Genomic DNA, 24,272 nt, shown 5'->3' with positions numbered 1-24,272 from the left:
ACTGAAGCAATGGGAGATTTCAGGCTTTTGTCTGTTTATTAGAAAAATGTTTCATGGACAAATATACTCTACAAATCTCTATTTACACATTTAAAAATCTATTACACGTGCACAAAATTCAAAGCAATAAATAAAGTAAAAAGGTGAGGATTTCTTGTTAAGTCACAAACAAACAAAAAAATCTAGCAAACTTTGTGTTGAGTCATTGCCTGCCATTAATGGCGATAGATGCCCAATCTATTCAACCTGGGAAAGGTGGCAGTAAATTATCATGTATCAAGTGTCAGCAACAGTGACAGACATGCAATCCGTTTTGACTGGAAGGCTGTCAGGGAATTACATCAATTGCCAGGGGTAGCTAACGAGCTAATTCTAAATGTTTTCCTCCCACTTACAATCAATGCACATGTTTCATAGTTACTAATAAGCAAACTAACTAATTACATGGTACCAACAATATTACTCATGAAAAAAAATGCTCCTGATGTTGACAAAAAAATAAATAAAAATCAACGTCATCTAACTAGCCTTTTTATATTTTCCCATCTTACAACACTACACCCACAGTCAAAAGTTTGGAGACACTTCACCATTCAGTTGGATGAAAGTGTCTCAAAACTTTTAACAAACGATGTACATACATGGATCTTCTGGCTTATTTAGCACACTGGTCTCTTGGTTAGCAACTCTTCCATACAAGCAAGCATGTTAAGTCTGCGCGGCGTTAGCTTGTTCTCCTGGTGCTTGTGCGGTTTCTCCAAATTTCTCCCACGGTGCAAAACATGCAAGATGGGTGAACTGAAGATTGAAGTCTGAGCGCTTGATTTGAAGTTCATGGATGGTAACACAATAAAATTACATTTAAAGCTCATTTAACAACAATACCGTATACATACAGGCACGGTGTTGCGTGTGTGTGTGTGTGTGTGTGTCACGGCATGGCATGGCATACATACAGGAGTTGTGTTGTGTGTTTCACTGCAACGATTTGGATCCAGACTGCTTGGAGTCTGCTGGGGTTAAAGGGGTGACTATGAGACCTGTGCTCAAGTCCAGACTTCGACCCTCTTTTTCCTACAAAATATTAAACTATGTGAAAATACACCTAGGTTTGAGAACATGGCACATGTGCAATCTTTCTGGATGTCTTTTCCACAACTCACCACTTTGTATTGCAAAACCATCTCCTTAAAGGCCACAAAATCAATAAAGGACAGCAATACGTCAACAATGTCACCAGAGACTTCATCTTTGTGTTCCCTATGGTTGAAGAGCAAAATGGAGCCCGATGGGTAATTGGTTCATCACGAGAGCCATCTCGCAGCCGGTTGGTCTACACAATTTGGTAAGGAGATGGAAACGCTTACATGAGATGCTCTATGAAGGTTGCCATATTGAATCCGGGGATCCTCTTCATGAGCTGCTTCTCCACATATTTCTCCAACAGCTCCACCTAAACACAAACAACAAAATGGACTTAGTAGTTAGACCAGAGGGTTCATGTTTTTTTTATTATTCAAGGGATTTTAATCTCATATCGTGCTTCAAGTATTCATCTGATTGACCTCGTACCGTGTAACAGTCCATTTTTGTCATTTTGAACACCTATCTACTCTTTGACAAACAAACATTCACATTTACAGTCTTCAATTAATCCCTTTTCGGGAATGACAAAAATTAAATAAATACAGAAGGTTGACAAGATTTTTTAAATGAATCATCTTTATGTACTACTGACGAGCCTACACGACCAAATCCATTCTGATTGGGATTTAGCAGCAAATGATCGTTTCCAACCCTCCCAGTCAAAGTGGATTGGGCGTCTGGAGCCGTCCTTGACACAATGATTGACATTAATAAGCCAAAAGGATGACCTAAAAAACACGAAACTCCGTATATACTATTGTGCTTACTCACATATTCATTGAAAATGGGCGTGTAGCTGAGTTTGTTTTCTTCGGTGTTGTCAAACTCTTTGTAGTGTTTCTCCATGAAACTCCGCTGCAATCGCTGGAAATCTTCCTCTAAACGAGATGACATTCATTCTTCTCAAAATTAAATTCATCAAAACTAATTTGCCTCCGAAGTTGGAATTACACTCAACTCACCCATGATGATGTCTTCTATGCAGCCAATAACGGAGTCGAATGCAGTGTCGGCGGCAGAGGAACTGCAAGAGGAATAGAAAACTGGATCATGATGTGCTTCTTGAATGAGCAGCATTTTTTATTATTATTTTATTAGGATTTCATATTTCAACCAACCTGGAAATGGCAAAGGTTTCGTCCTCCATGTCCCCCATGTCCACAATGTTCTCGCCGCAGCTCTGCACACCTGCTGCGGGTTGATGATGTTAGATGACGTGTGCTTTAAACTGCTACACAGTTTAGCGCGTCACAGCTGTGTACACTCACAAACCTTCGAAGTTTAGCTCTATACTCAACGAGAACGTCAACAAGACAGCTAGCGTAGCTCATGTTAGCTAAACACGTGCTTAAACACAAAATGCCCATATTTTCTGGAATGATGAAGAGAATTGAAACCGAGGTCAAGCGGCTATATTTTGCACTTACTTCTTCCCTGAATGTCCATGTTTGGGCAATAATGTAGACAAGTAAAATAGCGCAAGTGAGTCTGTTGTCAAGGAAACGAGCACCTGGTGCTACTAAGTGGTGTCCGACAGAAACAAGGGTGGGAAATTTCAAATTCCTACCTTCAAAACGCAGCCAGGGAAAATTTTATTTCATGAAAATATTGAAATTATTCACATTTGAGACGATACGTCAAATACAAATTACACTCGCAGCAATTGGTAAAATAAAACATAAATAAAATAAATAAAATAAGTAAAATAAATAAAATAAATAAAATAAATAAAATAAATAAAATAAATAAAATAAATAAAATAAATAAAATAAATAAAATAAATAAAATAAATAAAATAAATAAAATAAATAAAATAAATAAAATAAATAAAATAAATAAAATAAATAAAATAAATAAAATAAATAAAATAAATAAAATAAATAAAATAAATAAAATAAATAAAATAAATAAAATAAATAAAATAAATAAAATAAATAAAATAAATAAAATAAATAAAATAAATAAAATAAATAAAATAAATAAAATAAATAAAATAAATAAAATGAATAAAATGAATAAAATGAATAAAATGAATAAAATAAATAAAATAAATAAAATAAATAAAATATATAAAATAAATAAAATAAATATAATAAATATAATAAATATAATAAATAAAATAAATAAAATAAATAAAATAAATAAAATAAATAAAATAAATAAAATAAATAAAATAAATAAAATAAATAAAATAAATAAAATAAATAAAATAAATAAAATAAATAAAATAAATAAAATAAATAAAATAAATAAAATAAATAAAATAAATAAAATAAATAAAATAAATAAAATAAATAAAATAAATAAAATAAATAAAATAAATAAAATAAATAAAATAAATAAAATAAATAAAATAAATAAAATAAATAAAATAAATAAAATAAATAAAATAAATAAAATAAATAAAATAAATAAAATAAATAAAATAAATAAAATAAATAAAATAAATAAAATAAATAAAATAAATAAAATAAATAAAATAAATAAAATAAATAAAATAAATAAAATAAATAAAATAAATAAAATAAATAAAATAAATAAAATAAATAAAATAAATAAAATAAATAAAATAAATAAAATAAATAAAATAAATAAAATAAATAAAATAAATAAAATAAATAAAATAAATAAAATAAATAAAATAAATAAAATAAATAAAATAAATAAAATAAATAAAATAAATAAAATAAATAAAATAAATAAAATAAATAAAATAAATAAAATAAATAAAATAAATAAAATAAATAAAATAAATAAAATAAATAAAATAAATAAAATAAATAAAATAAATAAAATAAATAAAATAAATAAAACAAATAAAACAAATAAAACAAATAAAACAAATAAAATAAATAAAATAAATAAAATAAATAAAATAAATAAAATAAATAAAATAAATAAAATAAATAAAATAAATAAAATAAATAAAATAAATAAAATAAATAAAATAAATAAAATAAATAAAATAAATAAAATAAATAAAATAAATAAAATAAATAAAATAAATAAAATAAATAAAATAAATAAAATAAATAAAATAAATAAAATAAATAAAATAAATAAAATAAATAAAATAAATAAAATAAATAAAATAAATAAAATAAATAAAATAAATAAAATAAATAAAATAAATAAAATAAATAAAATAAATAAAATAAATAAAATAAATAAAATAAATAAAATAAATAAAATAAATAAAATAAATAAAATAAATAAAATAAATAAAATAAATAAAATAAATAAAATAAATAAAATAAATAAAATAAATAAAATAAATAAAATAAATAAAATAAATAAAATAAATAAAATAAATAAAATAAATAAAAAATAATAATAATAAAAATTTAAAAATTTAAGTGGAACAGGGAAAAACAAAAGGAATTTGTCGCAAAACGTTAAAAGTCCGACCAGAAGCTCTCACGAAACTTAAAATGTTATTTTATATTTTAATGTCAGTTTTACCAATAGTGGAACAAACCGCCCGGATGCGCTGAATAAAGTCAGGCGTGGGAAAGGCTCTGCTCGCGGAGGGATCGACGCCCCCAGCAGTATGGTGTCATGTCATCGCTGTAGTATTGACGTGCTCAGAATAACGTAAAAAAATTAAGCGATTAATGCTAATTTGCTCAAACTGTTTTTAAATACCAAATTTGCACACCTACAAGAGGCTTACGGCCATACTACCCTGAACACGCCCGATCTCGTCCGATCTCGGAAGCTAAGCAGGGTCGGGCCCGGTTAGTACTTGGATGGGAGACCGCCTGGGAATACCGGGTGCTGTAAGCTTTTTCTTTTTAGTTAGGTTAACTGTAAGTTTCTTTCTAATTAGTTAGGTTAACTGTAAGCTTTTTCTTAGTAGTTAGGTTAACTGTAAACCGGGGAAAGACATCATAAATTTGTCTCGAAAGGTTACAAGTCCGAGCAGAGGATCCCACAAAACTTAATGATATACCACAAAACATAATGATATACGTATATTCTATTTTAATGTCAGTTTTACCAATGGTGGAACAGATTGCCAGGATGCGCTGAATATCAGCGGGGCCCTTAAAGTCAAGCGCGGGAAGGGGTCTGCTACCGAAGGGATAGAAGCCCCTACCAGCATGGTGTCATGTCATCGCTCTATTGACGTGCTCGGAATAATGAAACAAATTTAAACAAATTTATTGCGAATTTATTGCGAATTTATTGCGAATTTATTGCGAATTTATTGCGAATTTATTGCGAATTTATTGCGAATTTATTGCGAATTTATTGCGAATTTATTGCGAATTTGCTTAAACTTTTTTTAAATAACAAGTTTGGACATAGACAAGAGGCTTACGGCCATACTACCCTGAACACGCCCGATCTCGTCCGATCTCGGAAGCTAAGCAGGGTCGGGCCCGGTTAGTACTTGGATGGGAGACCGCCTGGGAATACCGGGTGCTGTAAGCTTTTTCTTATTAGTTAGGTTAACTGTAAGCTTTTTCTTAGTAGTTAGGTTAACTGTAAACCAGGGAAAGACATCATAAATTTGTCTCGAAAGGTTACAAGTCCGACCAGAGGATCCCACAAAACTTAATGATATACTATATTCTATTTTAATGTCAGTTTTTACCAACGGCGGTACGAATTGCCCGGATGCGGTGAATATGGGCGTAGACCTTAAAGTCAAGCGTGGGAAGGGGTTTGCTACCGAAGGGATAGAAGCCCCTGCCAGCATGGAGTCATGTCATCGCTGTATTGACGTGCTCGGAATAATGAAACAAATATATTGCGAATTTGCTTAAACTATTTTTAAATAACAAGTTTGGACACAGACAAAATGCTTACGGCCATACTACCCTGAACACGCCCGATCTCGTTCGATCTCAGAAGCTAAGCAGGGTCGGGCCTGGTTAGTACTTGGATGGGAGACCGCCTGGGAATGCCAGGTGCTGTAAGCTTTTTGTTCTTAGATAGGTTAACTTCCACAGTCTTTTCTTATTAGCGCAAGGGAAAACAAGGGCACACAAAAATGTTTGTGCATGCCATAATTTTTGGCCTTCCCAAATTGTGTGGGTGTAAATCTGATCTGACAAAATGTAAAGGGCTACAATGTCACATGAACATACATTTATTCCAAATAACACAATCCAGGATACAACAATTCTTTGATAAATCACATGTTTGGGAACTCTGAGGTGAATTTTTTTAGTTGTTTAGTATTTCACTATTTTTTCCTGAACCTTGTCTTCAGCCACATAATCAATCAGTTACTCTTCTCAGATTCTCATTTAAGGTGCTCCAAATCAACAAACAGTATATAGACACTTAGCTTACTGAGCAATTCAAGTCATCGGCAGATATCCATCCTCCCAGTATACTTTAGTTTGTAGATTTATGTCATGCATATTGGTGGGTACATTTCTGCATTGCTTTTATAAACAATGCTAATTTCAGAAATTTTGAAAAACCAAGTCAAGCCAAATAGGCTTCAAGCAAAGGTGGGCAGTAACTAGGCCAAAATCCATATTCAAAAGGTAAATCTGAAGCAGTCTTGAATGTTTATAGGATGATACAGCCGATTTTGGAACGTTTTGTAAACAGGCAGACTTAAGAGTGCCATGTTCCTTGCAAAATGCATAAAAAAATAAATACAAACAGATGCCGCTACTCCTTGCAAAAAAACATTTAACTGATATACCATCCATTCACTGACCAATTGACTGCCAATGATAGCAATTGACATCCAAGCCGTTTTAATTGGGAGTCTGGAATGATCACTACAGGCCCTGCCGTCAAAATGTCTTGGCATCGATCACCCTGAATGGAGTTGAGCGAACAGAAATATTTATTCCAGTGGTCCTAATATCCGTTGGTTACTGTAAATATGGAAGTTTTCCTGGGAACTATTTGTAATTGTAGAGTCCTTACATTCACCACATGAAAATACTTTAAATAAAGCACTAGCAAGCAGAATTTGCTCAAAATCATGACTGTACTCCATTGAAGGATGCTTATTGGAAGCTGCTTCAGTATTTTCTCTGGTATGACCAAATATTGAACGTTTGTCGTTGTAAACCTAATTGGTTTTCTGACAATGACCAAATGTGTTGAAACTCCAAGTACTGGATCAACACAGGAATTGACACAAACTGAAGGATTATGGTACAACAAGGAGCAAAGACAAGAAGAATGCTACCTGGAGAACACAATAAATAGTAGATTTCCACCCAATGTAAGGGAAACCTAGCTCACATTGTCTGTACCTTAGGGTTAACACTGTACTTACAACAGCATTGTTATTACCACCCTGGTGTTTGAGATCCTAATGCGTTGGCCTGTAAAAAAAAAGTGGGCTCTAATTTGCAATCAGGTCCGCTAATTGGGTTCTGCAAACAAGATGTTTGTTGTAATCACATCACTTTTTTTGTTTCCCCTCCTTTCACGTATGCGCAGTTCAGGAGGATTCTTGTCTCGCTTCTGCTCAGAGAAACACAAGCGGAAGGAAGTGTAGCTATATGAGTGAAATCTCACGGAAACTCCGCTGTGATGGACTCCTGATCATCGCGTCCCCCCCATCGTTCCCATCCCGCACAGTTCTGGTAGGATCGCTGAGGCGCCGTCCTCTGGATTAGCTGGGCCGGAGGTGCTTAGAAGGGGAGTTGGCACTAGGGCTCGTTCATCTTTCCTCGCAGAAGTGGTGTCACGAGATGTGTGCAATGAGTCTGACGCGTGTCTGGATGTCTTGGCGACACAGGGGACACGTTTCTAACTGTAAGGCACAATCCATACATATACCCCTGGAAAGAGAGTAAAAATAAAGCTCAGTCATCACATTGACATTTGACTTCTCCATGTTTTGTGCTACTTTTGAAAATGTCAATGCGTACCCGTGTCTACAGGGTCGCAGTTCTGTGTCTGCCATGATATCACAGCACAACGTGCAGCAGTTGTCGCGGATGCTGACTTGTTTCAGTAAAGCCAGGCGCCGATGCCTACATAAAACACAAGCAAACAAAAAAGGCAACGACGCACGGTTTTACAACTGCAAGGCTTCCAGGATGAATCGGGTAATAATCAGACGATCAAAGTGTCCAAACACGTCAGTTAATCATGGAAACAGTATAATCTTGCCTTGTAAAATGACAACCAAATGCCGTCCAAATAAATGTGCTCATCTTACCTCGGTAGGATGATCTTTTCACTGGGTAATAGTGATGCAAAGTCGTTAAAGGTGCTGAATTTGACTGAAGGCGGGTGTCGGAAAGGCTTTGCCCCAAAGTTAAACTCACACTGCTGGTATGACATAAAACTGGCTGCCGCAAAAAAGCCGGACCTGACGGATAAAAGAGCGGCAACCAAAATAATCCATCGAGAGAACATGGAAAATAAAGCGATAAAACCACAAGTGTGAACTTACGTGGCAGAGGAGAAGACCTGTTTCTCTGGTGGCAGCTGTTGCCCATTTAAATAGAAGATCATCTGCTTTTTGCTGAGATCCAGGAGGAAGCCTACTGCATCTCCTACAACAAAATTCCACCAGCAACGTTGCAATTAGAACAGCATGTAGGTGTTAAAAAAAAATCTAAAAGCATCCTCCTCAGTCGTTTCCAAATGCATACCCTCCTTCCAGCAGGGGTGAGAGTGAGGTTTACTGCGAGCATTGTACCAGATGAGCTGCCTGCAGCCATCATATGCACACGAGTATTCGTCATCGCCGATCCCGTAACCCTCCTGAAAAACCCGTTGGCACATTAACGACACTTGTGGGAAGATAGGAAGAGAAATAGTTTAACAGATGATTAACAGAATTACATACATGGTTGAGGAACTTGCTGTCTTTGGTGGCCCATCCGATCTGCATCACGCCTGACGTGATGACAATGACCTCGTAGTACCACACGCCCGAATCCACGCAGAACGTACAACGCACACTCTCAAAGGAGGAGGCATCGCATCGGGCCTGTAATGGGTTAATATACATATATAATGCACATAATTTTAAACTAACAAAAGCATTTAGATGCAATTTTCTATGATAATCCATATATATTTTGTCATCTGACCACCGGAGGTACACTTTAAGTGTTTTTTTTTTTTGTTTAAAAAAAGGTTATATTTTTGGTTCAAAAATTGAAATATGTTCGGCTTTCTGAATATATTCAAAATCGATAGGATGAATCGAATGAAACTGTGCAATAACTTTGGGGTGTGCAATAACAATGTGCAATATCTTAGATTGTGCAATAGAATTCTACCTTGCCCATACGTTTTTATATTTTTATATTACTTATTTATGTTTTTACTGGGAAAACGCACTTTGTGAAGTAGCACCACCAATTTCTTTATACGCAGGTGTATATAATGACAATAAAGGCTTTTGATTGATTGATTGATTGAGAACGATACAAACGAGTGGGGACGTTTTTAGACAAATGTATTTTCTTTTCCGGCAAAGATTGTAATAAGAATAGGTATAAGGTGAATGTGTCATGTTGAAGTGAAACAAAAAACAATTCTTTAGTATGTATTCTAGCATGACTATAAACGTGAGAATTATTTTAGCCAGTCTGACCTCTAACCCACTGGGGGAGATCTTGAGGTACTCGCTGACGTCGTTGCTGTTGAGCATGGCGTTGATATGGGTGAGGTTGACCTTCTCGTAGGTAAACTGCCGCCCTTCTTTTAAGACTGGACAAAGAAGCAGCATACTGTCCTCATTTCGGACTCACCCACGCAAAAACAAAAGTAACGGAAATTGTGGAACCCACGGGCGTACTCACACAGGTTGTCTAAGCTCCACTGTGAGCAGAATCCGACCTGTCTTTTTAGGTACTCGGCGTGCTCTGCCCACGATTCCAGGACAGCCAGTCTCTTGCTGATGCTAGAGGCTGATACTGTCAGCTTGTTTTCACCTGAGGGTAAGAAATGCATTGTCGTTAGGAGGATTTTGCTCATCATCAGCAAGTCACGGAAGCGGCTGAGTGTTCTTACTAGTCTGAGAAAATTTTTCCAAGGCAATCAGAGCAAACAGCATGACAGTGGGGTGCGCTTCAGAGCTCTAAGGAGAAAATATGAAAGTCATTTATTTGCAAATTTCCAGAGACGGCAACTACAGTTACGGGTTGATGCAAGATTTTAAAGCTTTTTCAAGATTTAGCATGCAAAAAGAAACATTTAAATTCAACTAGTGAGTTTAATAGGTCTTCTACAGCCGGTATTATGCTCACCATGCTCTCAAGAAGGTACTCGAGAGTTCCGGGGTTCAACAGTCCAATGCTGGCTGGTCCTTTGGAAAGAAGATACAAAATCAGTGACACGACAGCAGGGAATTGTTCGAGTGCAAAATAAGAGTGTCAACGGACCAGCAAGTTTCTCAGCCAGACATCCGAGGACAGCGGTGGTGTTTCTGTGTTTGGAAGGGCTCAGAGCGTCCTGTTGGGCCACAGTCGCACTCAGACTCAGCATGTCCGACAGTTTCTGGAGAGCATCCTAAACACATTGGGATTTCTTTTAAAGACGGTGACACTGGAGAGAAATGTTTCAACTAAATTGCTTTTTTTGTTTTGTTTTACGATTAACTCAGTGGCGGCCGTTGACAATGACAGACATCCATTTCAGCCAAATTGGCAAGAATGGCTGTGAATGCCAATTTGCTGCTAACCCTCTTCCATTCAAAACTGATTGGACTTCAGAGACGTCAACATTCCTTCGCCGTTTATGACAAAAACTTGTTTCACAGCATATTTCTAAGAAAGTCATTAGGTTCGGTTTGGGGAAGCTTTAATGCATTTTACATGATTTCCCCGGTGAGACATTTAGGCCCATAAATATCAGAACAATCGATACAATTGTGACTTTAAACACGACCGCAATAGATTTGTAATAAAAAGAGGGAGCGGGCTTCTAACAGTATATGCACGTCACGTTTCTAACCTTTGTAGGCAGGGGACATTCATCCAACAGTAGGGTGATTACTGCAGGGCCAAGCGGGTCATCTAATGGTATCACTCGAATTAAAGACTGGACAACTTCCAGCCAACCATCATCTAATGGAGAAGACAGACATGATTAATTTGAAATGCATCTGGCAAATATCTCTGCAATCATTGTGTCATTCATTAGGATTGAGCAAGATTAATGCCACCGTTGCTGAATAAATCAGGCATTTGCATCTATTACAACAAAGGTCACGACTTGAGAAAATACAGCACTTCTCAATTGAGCAGCGATTTCTTAGTTGGTTTTTTTGCATGATTATATCATCAAGACATATAGCTGTGTGAGATGTGATCAATTCCAAAAAGCATACTTCTTACCTGTCTCAGCCATTTCATGTAAAGTGATCATTGAGTAAGGTGGTTCTTGATCACTATTTAAAACAAAAGACATTGTTGTTCAAATACCGTGAAAGCAGTAACATTCCTTAGTATAGTTATAGCACATAGTAAGTAACAGAAATGGTATAAAAATTTGATATTAAGATATATATTGTGGTGTCATTGAACATACAGAAAAACAAAATTACCAATAATTTTAAATGTGAGGGCATAATCAGGATCAGCGGCATCAATTAATTATTTATATACAAGTATGTATGTGTATGTATTTATATATATGTAGATATATGTATATGCATATGTATATGTGTATGTATATGCATATGTATGTGTATGTATATATATATATGTGTATATATATATACATACATATATATAGTATATATATATATATATATATATATATATATATACGTATATATATATATATATATATATTTATTTCAGCAACACACTTGTTTATTTATTAACTTATTTATTACCTATTTATTTATGTCTAAAATGTATTTTCCTGTGTCTGTAGTTATCTAATTTAATCTAACTAACAGTGTGGATCCCACTTTATTTTATAAAAACAAATGTATTAAAGAGTAGAATGGAACCATTGTTTTTTGTATTGTTTTAAATATGTAAATAACTATGTATTCAGCTATAATAGTTATTTTTTTCACTACAGCTCCAGTGGAATTTCAAAAAAAACTTTGTCATTGAACTTTAGTGAAATGGATGGGTAAAGAAAGATCTTTGTTAGTTTAGAAAAGACATTTGTTATGTATTATATTTTATAGTTAAAGCAGCCAGTGGCAAAAGGCTTAGCTTACTTGTCAACAAGCGTCCTGATGACAGCCAGCGTGTCCAGCACAAGGCCGTCCACGTTTTGCTTCTTTCGTCTCGGCTCGTGAGGCCCACGTCCCCTCCGCGGCGGTCTAACCGGGTCTCTCGGGCGACCGCTACGAGATTCTCGCACATCTATGGCCATGGCTGTGGGCGTACCGTGGTCCGCCTGCCTGGCCTGTCCTCGGGATGCTCTCGACGTTCTTTGGTGGGAATTTTCTGTGTCGCTGTCATCCCGGCACACGCAGCTGTTACCCATATTTCCGGAAGCGGCTAGGGGCTCCCGCAGGGTAGGAAAGGAAAGGGAAAGTACAACCCGCACGAGGCTCCTGCAGGCACAGTAAGCGATCCAGGCAGCTACTATCATATCATTTGAAGAGCTCGGCAATGGAGGGTTCCGGTTCCCGTCCCAAAGGGCAAGGTTGGATCGCTGCGGATAATCATAGCGATTCCAAGCATCCACTTGGGAAGAAATTCACACACTAGCAACTGCGTTACCAACGCAGTTGAGGGTCAGGTGATGGATGGGATGAAGTCATTTGAACATCGTAGGCATCTCAAAGTTTAGATCCAGAGGTCATCCTGGTCTCACAAACTTTGGAATGCTTCGGGACACACAAAGAACAGGTCCTGTTAAAATACCATCTTAATCAGTTTTATTCCATTGAGAAGAATTGGCTCAAAAGGCACGGTAAAAGTAATCAAATAACTCTGATTGAAATACGTCCCTTTGTGTAGAACGGAGCGAATTAGATGAAAAACCAAAACGCTACTAGTGTTCCTGACAGAACACTCACAGAGTTAGCCTGTTAGCTTGCTAGCCACCCACTAAGCAACACGGTAGCAGCTCTAAATCAAACCACGAGGCTTAAAATTCGTATCGATCAATGCCAATTACGAGTTTAATCACAGACACGTCCACACCCACGTCTAATTCACGTGAAAATACTGCAGCACCTACATAAACCATGCTACAAAGTAGCCGGAATGAGGTTTCTAGCTTCGATGGGTAAGGGCTAACCGCGACTGTCAAAACCGAACAAGTTGGAATCAACTAGTCTTATTCTCCGTACGGCCGATCAGCAACTGGAAGACAATTTACCTGAAAGACAGAATCACGTCACACACATTTGCCGATGACGACAATGACATCATCCATATGCCCACTGGTGAAATGTGTCGCGCACGACGGAAAATGCGAGACAGCCGCCGAGCTTTACAGTTCCGTAGCGTCAACAGAAAGCAATAGGAGCAGAACCCTGGGCCACCAGTGGGGGATGCCTCAGACGAATTGGAATTTTGAAACATTTAAAATAAAACCTTGGAGTGGAAACCTGTAATCGAAAGTCATTTGTGGGCAATTGTATGACATGGAATCTAAATCTTCACAATACACAGTGACGCAAGGTCTCAATGATAATTATATTTAGATTTTTTCAGTTATACTATATTTTTATATATTTCCTTTTCATTACTACGTGTTTTGCATTATTATTATTATTATTATTATTATTATTATTATTATTATTATTATTATATACACTAAGAAAGACATTATACATGATACATGATTATACATGATTCTGGCAAATGGAGTAAATAGACAACCCATTATAGTGACATTTAGATCATTGAGAAATTGACCAAATCAGACATATAAACCACACCTCTCACTCTCATCTCAAACTTTAAATGCAAGTGTAAATATTCATTTAAGGACCACAATATGCAGCCAGAGTGGTTGGAAAGTTGGCCCCACAGTTCTGAGGTTGAGGCTTCGATCCCTTCCTGTGTGAAGTTTGCATATTCCCCCCGGGCTTGTGTGGGTTTTCTCTAGGTACACCGGTTTCCTCCCACAACCCCAAAAAACATGCAGCGTAGGCTGGTTAAACACTCTGAATTGCCCCTGGATATGAGTGTGATCGTGAATGGTTGTCCATCTCCTTGTGCCGTGCGATTGGCTGTCCATCAATTTAGGGTGTCCCCTGCCTCGTGCCCATAGTTAGCTGAGACAGGCTCCAGCACCCCCACACCCCCTGTAAGGATAAGCGGTAGAGAAAATCAATGAATAGGGAGCCAAATAAAAAGCTTATATACATTTTTTGGCTGCCATCCACAGTGATAAGATTTTGAGCGCAATCAATAGCCGTAAACTAGTTAAGACAATCGAACAGTGCCTGAGACATGTATGCATGCATGCCTTTAATTTTGATCAGTTAACAGATTTACAGAAATGTTGCTGCCACATTTTCTCAAAACTTCACAATGAATCAAGGCTATCACCGTGGATCATGAATTTAGAGCCATTGTGACCATGTGTTCACATAGTGTGTTGTAAATTGGGACTGTCAAAGACTCTGCTGCGGTCAAGGGTGGTGTTGAAGCAATTGTCTTGGTACATCCCACACATGCTCAGGTTTTTGGTGAATTTCTGTGATTTGGGGAAGAATATGCATGGTGTTGTTTCAATAGTGGGAGGTTGCAGGCCGTAGTCATTGGAGGTGGTCCTGTAAAGAGGATTCTGAGGTTTGGCCCACTGAGTTGGAGCTGTGCCAGGCGAGGATGGAGTGTTGGCACAGGAAAAAATTGGGTTTCCAGGTTTGAGCCACATTTGCATTTGTGTGTTTTCTGCTTGTTCTATGTTCGGGCTTGACATCTCCGAAGTGGTGACTATATGAAAACATAGAAGAATAAAGAAAATACACATTTGATCATTCCACAGAATTAAAACATTTTGATGTAGTTGTAGAATTACCCGTGCTGTGGATATAATTAATGCAATACAATCAGAACAAGTTGTTTTCGGTTGGGAAAGACTGTCTTCCCTTCACAGGTTCGAGATGCCATATTATTTGAGGTAATTTGGCTTTCATTTGCTAAATTACTGTATTACAGAGGAAACTTGCCATTATTCTCAACGAGTTGCGTTTAGCATTTTTTTTCTTTGTCATTGCAGTGAGATATCAACAGATGACGCCATTTTGTGACGTGATGATGTTATCCCAATTCGAGACAATGTCATGAGAAAAATAAAAAAATAGTGTGAATGGAGTTATTGGAGTAATGAATAATTACGACAATATTTTTTGCTTCAACTTCGATGTCACATTTAATGTTATTAATAAACATCAAACAACATTAACATTAGAGAAGCCTTACTAAAAACAAAAATCGGAAATATTAAAGTCGCTGCTAAATTAAAGTTTACATAAAAATTATTAGTTTGAAAAACCTACCACTAATTCGCCAATCCGCCAACCTTGCGTCGTTTTTCCTCTAGTTTACAGTCCTGTCAAGTTTCCATAGCGACCAGTAAACAAAAAGGCGAGTTTTAAATAAAATAGTCAAAAATTACCACTACTCCAAATTTTGGGGGAAACAGTTAAACGCTTAAAAATGTGTTTTGAATAACCCTTGCACCTAAATATTATAATTGCCCACAATAGCGTGGCGTGTCGTAATACGTCATCGCCACGCGTCGGCCAATGACGTTCACATAAATGCGCCAATCTTAAACCGAAAGGAGCAACCTGTCTCTGTTTTGTATTTTGAATGTATCTAAGTGTTAGTACTGGGGCACAGGCTAAGGATACACTCCATTTTTTTCTAGTTGCGGTTCCTTGAAGATTAAAGCAGGAGTCGTTCTTACTATGGACAGTGAAATCCAACGAGACGGTCGAGTTCTGGATCTCACTGATGATGCCTGGAGGGAGGATAGGTTACCATATGAGGACGTCACCATCCCGCTGGTAAGTCAACGTCAGGGATTTTGACAAAGAAACTAAATATAAACGACATTGTTCTTGAGTTAAGGTTAATGTCAAATTTCTCCAGACGAATTTTACGTTTTTAACGTTGTTCTAGAACAGGGGTGTCCATAGTTGTTCGCAAAAGAGCCGCTGTGGGTGCAGGTTTTTTGTTCTAAACCAGGGGTCGGGAACCTTTTTGACGAAGAGAGCCATAAACAATTCATATTTTGAAACATTATTCCTTGAGAGCCATACTCAGAATTTAAAAGTAAAAATACATGAAAATGTGTGCATTTATTAATCATTTCACCACTTTGAAAGTAAAAAAAAGTCTGAATTCTTTTAAGAATATTTTTTCACGGTTGCTAATCAATGAGTATCAATGAGAGTAAGCATGCAGAAGAGTATAATGAAGAAAAATTATGATTAAAAAGGCGCTAGAGATAGTCTTGGCGCCACAGTGTGACGCTCCCATTGGTGCGTTCGGGGCTTAGGTGGTCTCTCACCAGCGGTTCCCATATTTTACCACACAGGTTAGCAGAGAGCCATATACACCCATCAAAAGAGCCACATATGGCTCCCGAGCCATAGGTTCCCTACCCCTGTTCTAAACAATACTGCAGTTATTTTAATCAATGAAATTTCTGCTGAGACCAAGAAATCATGTTAATATACGGATTGCACTGGTAAAACACCAGATCGGTGCAAAGAAGTCCTCTCCATCAGTTGCAATGTAACCCTCGCCCACTGCTGCCCTTTCTAAGATAGTTTGGACGTCTCTGTTCTACAGGAAATATTATGTCTTGGGGGCCCACGACTAGTAATTCGATTCCAGTAATCTAATTTAATCTTTTCTGTTTATCAGAGTGAACTCCCTGAGGCTGAACAGGACAACGGGGGCTCCACAGAGTCCGTGAAGGAGCAAGAGATGAAGTGGACAGACCTCGGCCTACAGAGTCTCCACGAAAACACTCCAAACATAGGGAGTTAAATTGCGACCTGATACTAAAACATCAGCTAGATTTACCGTCTGGGTTTGTTGAGGTATTTTATTCCGCTCATCCTACTTGCAATGGTGGTTTGCAACATGAAAATTTAATAATATGATCTCATGATTACTTATGGATAGATTACAGTTATTGCTGTTCCTTGCTATGTAAGAGGACAAAGGTTCCTGTCTACATATCAAATGTCAATGTGGTGTCTTTAATGTAATTAAAGCCTAAAATACACATGATTTCCATCCTGCCATCCAGTAACCCAAGTTTTCTTTAGAAGATGCTTACTCGTCAATGTGTCTATGTAAGCTTGTGAATAAGGTCATGTGGTCCATTCCCTTGAAGGACTGATGGATGCCTGTAGGAGCCTCCCAGACGATCCCATAATGTGAAGTACTGCCCATAGTTGTAGTTGAAAAAAAGGTGATGATCCACATGGTGAGCGGCACCATTTATAAAACCTATTAATGGGCCAGGGATGCGGAAGTCCCCGTCGTGAATAGAAATGGTCCAGATATTGACGAAGACGAAGAGGGACAGGTAAACAACCTGAAATACCCCAAATGAAAATAAAAAGGAAGATTTCACATGTTGCAGTGAATCAAATCTGAAAACTGTAATTCAATAATTCACCTTGTGGAGGGGGAAAATGAAAGGATAAATGTGGTAAGGTAAACTCTGCAGAAAGCCGTCAAGTGGGTGGAAGGCGTGGCTGGCAAACGGTGAAGGGATCTTGAATATGTGATGCTGCTTGTGGAGGTACTGATGATAGGAGAATTCAAAAACAAGTACTAGTAAATCTTACGAGGTCAATAAATCATCCCAGTCTAGTGAAAGCTAAAACATTTCTCCCTTAAGACACCCAGTATATTATCCTCTGTAAATAAGCTAATGTCTGGTTCATCACTTTGTAAGAAGCGTGAACCTATCTTGGTTCCAACTTATACACACACTTCTTTTTGTTTTCCTAAAACGTGAGACCAATATAAATCATTTTTACATTTTCTATCAGTATTGTGACCCTCTGGACATAGTCTAAGGCAGAGGTGCCTGTTACATAGATCGGCAAGGTACTATTGGTAGATCGCATGGCAATAACATTTTGATCCCTCCCCTCTGTCGATTTCTTTAGCTAGGCTCTTATAAAATTGGCATGTCCGCAGTAAGGTTTAGAGTGAATCGCTAAAGCTCCCATGCAGCTTGATAGAGTCCAATGCCAGGTATATCATTACATAATTGCTGACCTTTGTCAGTGGCCTGTAAAAAAGATAGATTGTGGCAGGTGGAACAAAAAGCTGCACCGCAGCGGCCCTCTAGGACTGCTTTCCCCACCCCTCCTAACCCTAACGAGAAAGTAGATCACGGGAGGTTGGCTCATTTAAAAAAAAAAGTAGATCTTGGAACAAAAAAGTGTGAGCGCTCCTGGTCTTTGCAAAGCATGGGAAATCTTTTATGGTCCAATGGACTACAAAAAGCCTTGTTAACTTAACTCATTTCTATATACAGATAGACCTACCCAAAATGCTACATTAGATTCAAGTTCAAATCACTGAGAGTACAATTCTGCCTCTATTAATTACTAACCAAATTGATTTGAAAACGGTCTTCCAAATTATTAAAGTGAAGGGCTATAACCTGCCTTATAAATGCTCCTATGATGCATGCAACGGTGTATCCAGTAGATGCACAGATCTGTGAAGAACAGCATCCCAGCAATGCTGAATAACACTCCAGGCCAGCCTGACATAAAAACAAAGTGTTTGGGTATTATGATACAATTTTTATTTACATATCGCCGTTTAGAAAACATTATTTAGTGTCTCTTCTTTCATGAAATGGGCCCCTCACCCTGAGGAGATCGGCTGATGTCATCAAAAAGTTGACTGTGTCCTCTAATCTCCAGAAAGAAAAGCGCCACTGTGGGGAAACTCATCCAAAAGAGGGACATGGTTGAAAGTTGGATTTCTCTACTCACCTGGTTCTATAATTGGAGTAAAAAAAGGGATTATGCTCTTTCAGAAAATTAAGATGATGACAAAACTTTAGTATTAAGAGTTGATGTTGTCCACAACCTCAATAAAGAGTGGATGCTTCATGAGCCTGTGGTCAAATACACAGTAGAAATTTACTGCAGCAAAGAGCAGGTAAAGAAGTTGTGCTCCCAAGTTGGTCAGCAGGCTCAGGCTGAGCAATTGACGTAAAGCCCAGTCCTCGGGCCACAATGATGGGTAAACATAGGGAGTGAAGACATAGTAGTCGGCAACTTTCAGCACATGATCCATGCCACTTGAAGGTGTTAAAATGAGAAGCAAAATGCTCATTTAAGGAACCAGAAATTGGCATCAACACATTGAAAAAATACATTTTCATGGTTTGCTATGCAGAACTTACCCCTTTTTGAGGCCAGCTATGAATAATTCATAGAAAGTAGGACCCCCCACCCCTTTCAGCTCACGTTTATTTGGAACAATCCCCAATAAAATGACATGCAGACTGCACCACACGCCACTTTGGTCTGAATCTTAAAATAAACATTTAGTAAAACGACACTACTCTGTCTTTGCTTTTTTTTCTGCAGTCATGTGGCACGGGTGTGTTAGGAGGGATTCACAGACACATTCTAGAGCTGAAACAAGATCCCAGCATGCTCAGCAAATAACTCATTCTCAGATTCGTCTTTTATGGTGTCAGCTATGATTGGCTGTATCTATCTTCAAATATTAAATAATCTCAGCAAGTTTTTGTCCTGAACAAGTTACCTCTCATTTCTTGATTAGAAAATTATTTGACTGGGGATGCTGGGTCCTATTTCAACAGATCATTTTGCCATTTCACTTAGTCACAGTGATTGTGTTATGTGGTTTTGCTTGGAGGAGGAAAAGCACATATCAAAATGTCAAATAGGTCTTTTACAGCCTGTCAAATTTCAGATACACACCATAAGTAAACACATCCTCTCAAAATTCAGTGCATTCATGAAAAAGTAAAGATTGACAATCATATGCTTTTGCATCATATGAGCAAGTATTTCCATGTATATTTTAATGTCTCTTAGTAAGATTTTTACGAAAGGAAATTGATGGTAGGCGGGCCGAATGAATAAATAAATGAAATTGATGGGAATTCACCTTGGGCAAAAGTGGTCTATGGGGCTCTATGTCTCCATCTACAGGCAGCATGCCACTGTGCAGATATATTTCTTACTTTTCGTGGTGTTGCAATTATACACGATTTTTATTTCATACGACTTTTGTATTAGTTTTCCATACAAATATATTTGTTTATGTAGTTTCTTTGGGTACTTTACTACCAGTTTGGAGTATTAACATGCGTGTTAGGTTCCTTAAATACTCATTCAACACAAGATACAAAAGAAGATAAATGATCAGTGAGTGAAGGCATTCATATTTTCATACTAATGAAAGTATAAATGTGAATACATAACAGTAGCCTACAAGAAGAATAGGTTCACATCCTGATGAGTTAGCATGACTTGACATTATAATCGCATAGAGTGGGGAGTGCAAAACAATGTGATCATCACAGAAGACTTGAAAGACTCTCTTTGGTGTTTCATGTTGATTTCTTGGCGATCCTTTTTTGGTTGGATTTTGAGCCTTCCTGCGAATGCCGTTTTCAAGCGGCATCGGGTAAACAATCATTAGTCAACCTTGAGAAACACACACTTGTCTCTGTTGTACACAAACTAGCACAAATAAACACAAGAGCCATGTGAACGAGTGTGTTATTTTCCCACTGCACACGTTCCTAGACGGAACGCCACTCGCTTCACTAGAATCACCTATTTACGGTTTTGTCCACGCAATTGCGACTGTGTGCAAATGGGCGGGGCCACGCGGCGCTTTCGTCTGACTGTGCCGTGCGCAGCGCTCTTTGATGGCGTCACACGAAACAACGAATGTTTTTGAAATAGTATCCCGTTTTTTTGTATTTATACATAATTTTAAAACGTTTTAGATAGTATATGTACATTATTTTAAGTTTATTAAAAAACTCATCCACTTTTAATGTTTGAAAATGAGAAAGGAAAATCTGATCTTTGAAATATAAGGTTGAAGTTTGTCAATATATGAGTTAAACTGCAATTTAGTGTCACTTTTTTTCAGTGCAACTTGATGTGATTTTGTATTAATTAATTTGTCTTCAATACGAAGAAGGTTAGCCCAGTTTTATTTGGTATAATGTATTCAAATGTTGATATTGGTGTAAAAATTGCAAAACTGAATAAACAATATGGTCATTCTTATTTGACGAATTCGTAGTTATAATTTTTATAGTAAATATATGTTTTTATTAAACAACGAAAGAAAAATAACTCAAATTAAACATTGAATGACCCCAGAGAGGAAATGACCTTACATAACATGTCCAGAAAACACACAAACATTAATAAAAAAAAAGTCGTGTGCACAAAGCCTTTGTTATCTTTCATGACAACCGTTAGTAACAAGAAAAGAATTTTGCACACGTCCCCACTGCTCACTGAACACTATAAAAGAGCAGATTCAGCTTCACCGGTCACATCAACGAGACCTGACAACCTGTCACTACTCTCTCCATCCACCTTTGAAGAAAGCCTCCAGCTCACAAAATGGACCCTTGCGATTGCTCCAAGAGTGAGTATGGCCTAACAATTATTCATCATCGTGATCGTGTTAAACACGTAAATTTGACCTTGAGTTTTTTTTTGTCTTTGTACAGCTGGAACCTGCAAATGTGCTGGGTCCTGTGCATGCACTAACTGCTCTTGCACCACTTGCAAGAAGAGTAAGTTTAGCCAAGGATTTCTCAGGAGTGGGATTTTCGTGGGTTTGTTGCTAAAGCTGTTTCGTGTCTTCGTTCTGCAGGCTGCTGCTCTTGTTGTCCCACTGGATGCAGCAAATGTGCGTCAGGCTGCGTGTGCAAAGGGAAGACATGTGACACGAGTTGTTGTCAGTGAGGGGACTTTGATCTTCTCCTTGCTTTCTGTCTATATTTGTTTATTTTTGTTCAATGCTTAAATAAAGGTTTACCTTTTTAATGTACCTTTTTGGTGTAGATCATATTTTGTTTTGACTGCTCGGCACCCAATGTGCTTGTTCCAATTTAGCTCAATAGGAGAGGGTAAGATGTTAAATTGTTGCCAATTTAAAAACAAACTTTTCCACTTTCATTAATGGCAATAAAATTTAATCAATTTTTAATTCTGATTGCTTTAGTGCCGTATTCAATAAGTGTCCCTCTTTTCCTAAGTGCTACCACATACTTTTACCTGGGTGAATGAGTTGGAAAATAATACATATTGGGCAAAAAAAGTGGCTGCCATTAACAGCAATAGACGTCCAATGCAGTTTTGACAGTCTGGCAGTGATTGATTACTGAAACTTGAAACATGATCACTCAAACCCAGCCTTTTCAGTTGAAATACATTTGTCTACAGCTATCAAAGGCAGTAAATAGTTTTGGGGCTAGTAGCAACAAAACAATCCTGTGCTGTGAAGACATTACATAAAATATATTTCTACTAAAAGAGAAAATGTCCAACAGCAGCAAAAAAAAGTCAAGAAAATCACAACCAAGATTACTGGATGGATTATTTTTTTTTATATAGAAATGTATTCATGAAAAACCAAATACTGAAATTCTATGCAACTTTCATACATTGATTTCAACATGCCAGCTTTTGACAGCGAAGCTAATGGAGAAAACTGTGTTAAAATGACTATTGCTATCTAGTGTTGTGTCTGAGAAGTTTAAAATAATGTGGGTTCATTTAAGGCTATCGTGCGAGGTTGAAATGCGTTAATCAAACCTAAATTTGTATCAATCAACACAACGAAGTCGAAAGTTGTTTTAATTCGCTGTTACTATCTCCGGAAAGAAAAATATCTGTTGACTGTAATTCCCTACCGGAAGCAAAAGCGACGAACACCAGCAGTTAAATCCGAAAGTAGCCTGTGTTTACACTTCCGGGTGGTTTGGACGCCATGGTGGATAATCAGTAGCGTCTGCTTTCCCGAAAAATCTTAATTTTGAACAAAATCAGAATGCCGAAAGTTGTGTCTCGAAGTGTTGTGTGCTCGGACACTCGAGACCGGGAAGAATACGACGACGGAGAGAAGCCCCTCCACGTCTACTACTGCCTGTGTGGCCAGATGGTGCTAGTCCTGGACTGCCAGCTGGAGAAGCTGCCCATGAGACCCCGAGACCGAGCCCGGGTGATCGACAGCGTCAAACACGCGCACAAATTCTGCAACGTGGAGCAGGACGAGAACACGTACATCAAGAGAGCCGAGGGCATCGAGCGGCAGTACCGCAAAAAGTGCGGCAAGTGCGGCCTGCTTCTCTTCTACCAGCACCAGGATAAGAACACCCAGGCCACCTTCGTCGTGGAAGGAGCCGTGGTTAAATTCGGACAGGGCATCGGCAACACCAGCGTGTACAGCCAAAAGCAGCCCGAGGCACCGAAGAAGGTCCGCGTGATGATGACGAAACGTACCAAAGACATGGGAAAGTTCAGCTCCGTCACCGTGTCCACCATCGATGAAGAGGAGGAGGAGATCGAGGCCAGGGAAGTGGCCGACTCCTATGCCCAGAATGCCAAAGTCATCGAGAAGCAGCTGGAGAGGAAGGGCATGAGCAAGAGGAGGCTTCAGGAACTGGCTGAACTGGAGGCCAAGAGGGCCAAGATGAAGGGCACCCTCATTGACAATCAGTTCAAGTAGAGAAAATAAGATGGAGCATCAGTGGGACTTAGGCAGCGATTTTTTCCAAATATATGTTTAGATTTGGTAGTGTTGTGCTGGGCCCGTTTTTCTGGGTTCACCCGCGTCCTCCCGAGTTTTGAGACATGAACTTGTTAAGTGAAGATGTGATACAAATTTTTGGGTATCTATGGTTGGCTTGCTATCAAGAGGCTTCTGTGTGCACCGCTTGTTGCTGAAAGGCAGCTGGGATTGGTCTCAAAATGAGAAGGGCAGTAAAAAATATATTTTTTGACCTATTAAACAATTTGATATTTTGAAAATATTTTTGTTCATGTTTTCTGATGAAAGTCTTTTGAAATAATACTGTTAAAACCACAAGTGTAAATAACATGTCACACAACACAAGAAGTTGCACTCAGAGCCATACTTAATGTTATTCACTAATATACATGTTTTTATGTAATAAACCCACGCTATGACTTTACCGTTGTGTTTTGATGGGGATAGACACCTGCATAAATAAATAATATA

At 37.5% G+C, this 24,272-nt stretch overlaps 6 protein-coding genes and 3 non-coding genes across 15 annotated transcripts; 6 read left to right on the top strand and 3 right to left on the bottom strand.

Annotated features, from left to right (window-relative positions):
• Positions 1–17: 17 nt before the first annotated feature.
• On the bottom strand, positions 18–2,697 carry arl2bp (ADP-ribosylation factor-like 2 binding protein). Of its 4 annotated transcripts, XM_077596408.1 has the most exons (8): positions 2,574–2,697; positions 2,265–2,337; positions 2,109–2,170; positions 1,918–2,024; positions 1,368–1,453; positions 1,164–1,260; positions 957–1,074; positions 18–819 (listed from the first exon to the last, which is right to left on the bottom strand). In XM_077596408.1, the coding sequence occupies exons 1-7, from the start codon at positions 2,590–2,592 to the stop codon at positions 976–978; spliced, it is 543 nt and encodes a 180-aa protein (XP_077452534.1). In that variant the 5' UTR covers positions 2,593–2,697; the 3' UTR covers positions 18–819; positions 957–975. The 4 variants fall into 4 exon arrangements, with proteins under 4 accessions (XP_077452534.1, XP_077452537.1, XP_077452533.1 ...); XM_077596411.1 differs by having other exon boundaries at positions 18–1,089; XM_077596407.1 differs by having other exon boundaries at positions 18–1,074.
• A 2,116-nt stretch (positions 2,698–4,813) lies between these two features.
• LOC144071999 (5S ribosomal RNA) lies at positions 4,814–4,932 on the top strand. Its single transcript, XR_013299787.1, has one exon. It is a non-coding gene; the product is annotated as a 5S ribosomal RNA (ribosomal RNA).
• A 532-nt stretch (positions 4,933–5,464) lies between these two features.
• LOC144071998 (5S ribosomal RNA) lies at positions 5,465–5,583 on the top strand. The gene has a single exon (XR_013299786.1). It is a non-coding gene; the product is annotated as a 5S ribosomal RNA (ribosomal RNA).
• Positions 5,584–5,955: 372 nt separating this feature from the next.
• On the top strand, positions 5,956–6,074 carry LOC144072005 (5S ribosomal RNA). Its single transcript, XR_013299793.1, has one exon. It is a non-coding gene; the product is annotated as a 5S ribosomal RNA (ribosomal RNA).
• A 154-nt stretch (positions 6,075–6,228) lies between these two features.
• Positions 6,229–13,564, bottom strand: rspry1 (ring finger and SPRY domain containing 1). Of its 3 annotated transcripts, none has more exons than XM_077597052.1 (15): positions 13,390–13,564; positions 12,275–12,917; positions 11,433–11,485; positions 11,050–11,162; positions 10,479–10,605; positions 10,344–10,402; positions 10,108–10,174; positions 9,897–10,028; positions 9,689–9,804; positions 8,933–9,076; positions 8,736–8,847; positions 8,534–8,636; positions 8,297–8,449; positions 8,004–8,108; positions 6,229–7,913 (listed from the first exon to the last, which is right to left on the bottom strand). In XM_077597052.1, exons 2-15 carry the CDS (start codon positions 12,652–12,654, stop codon positions 7,817–7,819), a joined length of 1,761 nt encoding a protein of 586 aa, XP_077453178.1. In that variant the 5' UTR covers positions 12,655–12,917; positions 13,390–13,564; the 3' UTR covers positions 6,229–7,816. The 3 variants fall into 3 exon arrangements, with proteins under 3 accessions (XP_077453178.1, XP_077453177.1, XP_077453179.1); XM_077597051.1 differs by having other exon boundaries at positions 12,275–12,892; XM_077597053.1 differs by lacking the exon at positions 13,390–13,564 and adding an exon at positions 13,249–13,326 and having other exon boundaries at positions 12,275–12,892.
• Positions 13,565–15,755: 2,191 nt separating this feature from the next.
• anapc13 (anaphase promoting complex subunit 13) lies at positions 15,756–17,273 on the top strand. The gene is made up of 2 exons (XM_077597248.1): positions 15,756–16,036; positions 16,902–17,273. The coding sequence occupies exons 1-2, from the start codon at positions 15,938–15,940 to the stop codon at positions 17,025–17,027; spliced, it is 225 nt and encodes a 74-aa protein (XP_077453374.1). The 5' UTR covers positions 15,756–15,937; the 3' UTR covers positions 17,028–17,273.
• On the bottom strand, positions 16,931–19,671 carry LOC144071822 (lathosterol oxidase-like). 2 transcript variants are annotated; one of them, XM_077597247.1, is made up of 6 exons: positions 19,426–19,671; positions 19,107–19,320; positions 18,883–19,015; positions 18,674–18,774; positions 17,668–17,796; positions 16,931–17,583 (listed from the first exon to the last, which is right to left on the bottom strand). In XM_077597247.1, exons 2-6 carry the CDS (start codon positions 19,314–19,316, stop codon positions 17,335–17,337), a joined length of 822 nt encoding a protein of 273 aa, XP_077453373.1. In that variant the 5' UTR covers positions 19,317–19,320; positions 19,426–19,671; the 3' UTR covers positions 16,931–17,334. The 2 variants fall into 2 exon arrangements, with proteins under 2 accessions (XP_077453373.1, XP_077453372.1); XM_077597246.1 differs by having other exon boundaries at positions 19,107–19,444.
• Positions 19,672–21,512: 1,841 nt separating this feature from the next.
• mt2 (metallothionein 2) lies at positions 21,513–22,079 on the top strand. The gene is made up of 3 exons (XM_077596852.1): positions 21,513–21,671; positions 21,757–21,822; positions 21,903–22,079. Exons 1-3 carry the CDS (start codon positions 21,647–21,649, stop codon positions 21,992–21,994), a joined length of 183 nt encoding a protein of 60 aa, XP_077452978.1. The 5' UTR covers positions 21,513–21,646; the 3' UTR covers positions 21,995–22,079.
• Positions 22,080–22,939: 860 nt separating this feature from the next.
• steep1 (STING1 ER exit protein 1) lies at positions 22,940–24,225 on the top strand. The gene has a single exon (XM_077596851.1). The coding sequence runs from the start codon at positions 23,082–23,084 to the stop codon at positions 23,757–23,759; it is 678 nt and encodes a 225-aa protein (XP_077452977.1). The 5' UTR covers positions 22,940–23,081; the 3' UTR covers positions 23,760–24,225.
• Positions 24,226–24,272: the final 47 nt, after the last annotated feature.

Source organism: Stigmatopora argus, chromosome 3 (assembly GCF_051989625.1).
Source record: "Stigmatopora argus isolate UIUO_Sarg chromosome 3, RoL_Sarg_1.0, whole genome shotgun sequence".
NCBI lineage: Eukaryota > Metazoa > Chordata > Actinopteri > Syngnathiformes > Syngnathidae > Stigmatopora > Stigmatopora argus.
This window is presented reverse-complemented; position numbering and strand designations above follow the sequence as displayed.

What these genes read in the sequence shown, in the direction of transcription:
- arl2bp (XM_077596407.1), bottom strand. An exon ending in CATAGAAGACATCATCATGG is followed by an intron (nt 2,025 to 2,108) that starts GTGAGTTGAGTG and finishes CATCTCGTTTAG; the next exon opens with AGGAAGATTTCCAGCGATTG. An exon ending in ACCTTCATAGAGCATCTCAT is followed by an intron (nt 1,261 to 1,367) that starts GTAAGCGTTTCC and finishes CTTCAACCATAG; the next exon opens with GGAACACAAAGATGAAGTCT.
- rspry1 (XM_077597052.1), bottom strand. Translation starts at nt 12,654, where the DNA reads ATGATAGTAGCTGCCTGGATCGCTTACTGTGCCTGCAGGAGCCTCGTG. An exon ending in AGTACCTTCTTGAGAGCATG is followed by an intron (nt 10,175 to 10,343) that starts GTGAGCATAATA and finishes TTTTCTCCTTAG; the next exon opens with AGCTCTGAAGCGCACCCCAC. An exon ending in GTGGAGCTTAGACAACCTGT is followed by an intron (nt 9,805 to 9,896) that starts GTGAGTACGCCC and finishes TTCTTTGTCCAG; the next exon opens with TCTTAAAAGAAGGGCGGCAG.
- anapc13 (XM_077597248.1), top strand. Translation starts at nt 15,938, where the DNA reads ATGGACAGTGAAATCCAACGAGACGGTCGAGTTCTGGATCTCACTGAT. An exon ending in AGGACGTCACCATCCCGCTG is followed by an intron (nt 16,037 to 16,901) that starts GTAAGTCAACGT and finishes TCTGTTTATCAG; the next exon opens with AGTGAACTCCCTGAGGCTGA.
- LOC144071822 (XM_077597246.1), bottom strand. Translation starts at nt 19,355, where the DNA reads ATGAGCATTTTGCTTCTCATTTTAACACCTTCAAGTGGCATGGATCAT. An exon ending in CATCAGCCGATCTCCTCAGG is followed by an intron (nt 18,775 to 18,882) that starts GTGAGGGGCCCA and finishes TTTTTATGTCAG; the next exon opens with GCTGGCCTGGAGTGTTATTC. An exon ending in TCATTTTCCCCCTCCACAAG is followed by an intron (nt 17,584 to 17,667) that starts GTGAATTATTGA and finishes GGGGTATTTCAG; the next exon opens with GTTGTTTACCTGTCCCTCTT.
- mt2 (XM_077596852.1), top strand. Translation starts at nt 21,647, where the DNA reads ATGGACCCTTGCGATTGCTCCAAGA. An exon ending in CCCTTGCGATTGCTCCAAGA is followed by an intron (nt 21,672 to 21,756) that starts GTGAGTATGGCC and finishes GTCTTTGTACAG; the next exon opens with CTGGAACCTGCAAATGTGCT. An exon ending in TTGCACCACTTGCAAGAAGA is followed by an intron (nt 21,823 to 21,902) that starts GTAAGTTTAGCC and finishes TTCGTTCTGCAG; the next exon opens with GCTGCTGCTCTTGTTGTCCC.
- steep1 (XM_077596851.1), top strand. Translation starts at nt 23,082, where the DNA reads ATGCCGAAAGTTGTGTCTCGAAGTGTTGTGTGCTCGGACACTCGAGAC.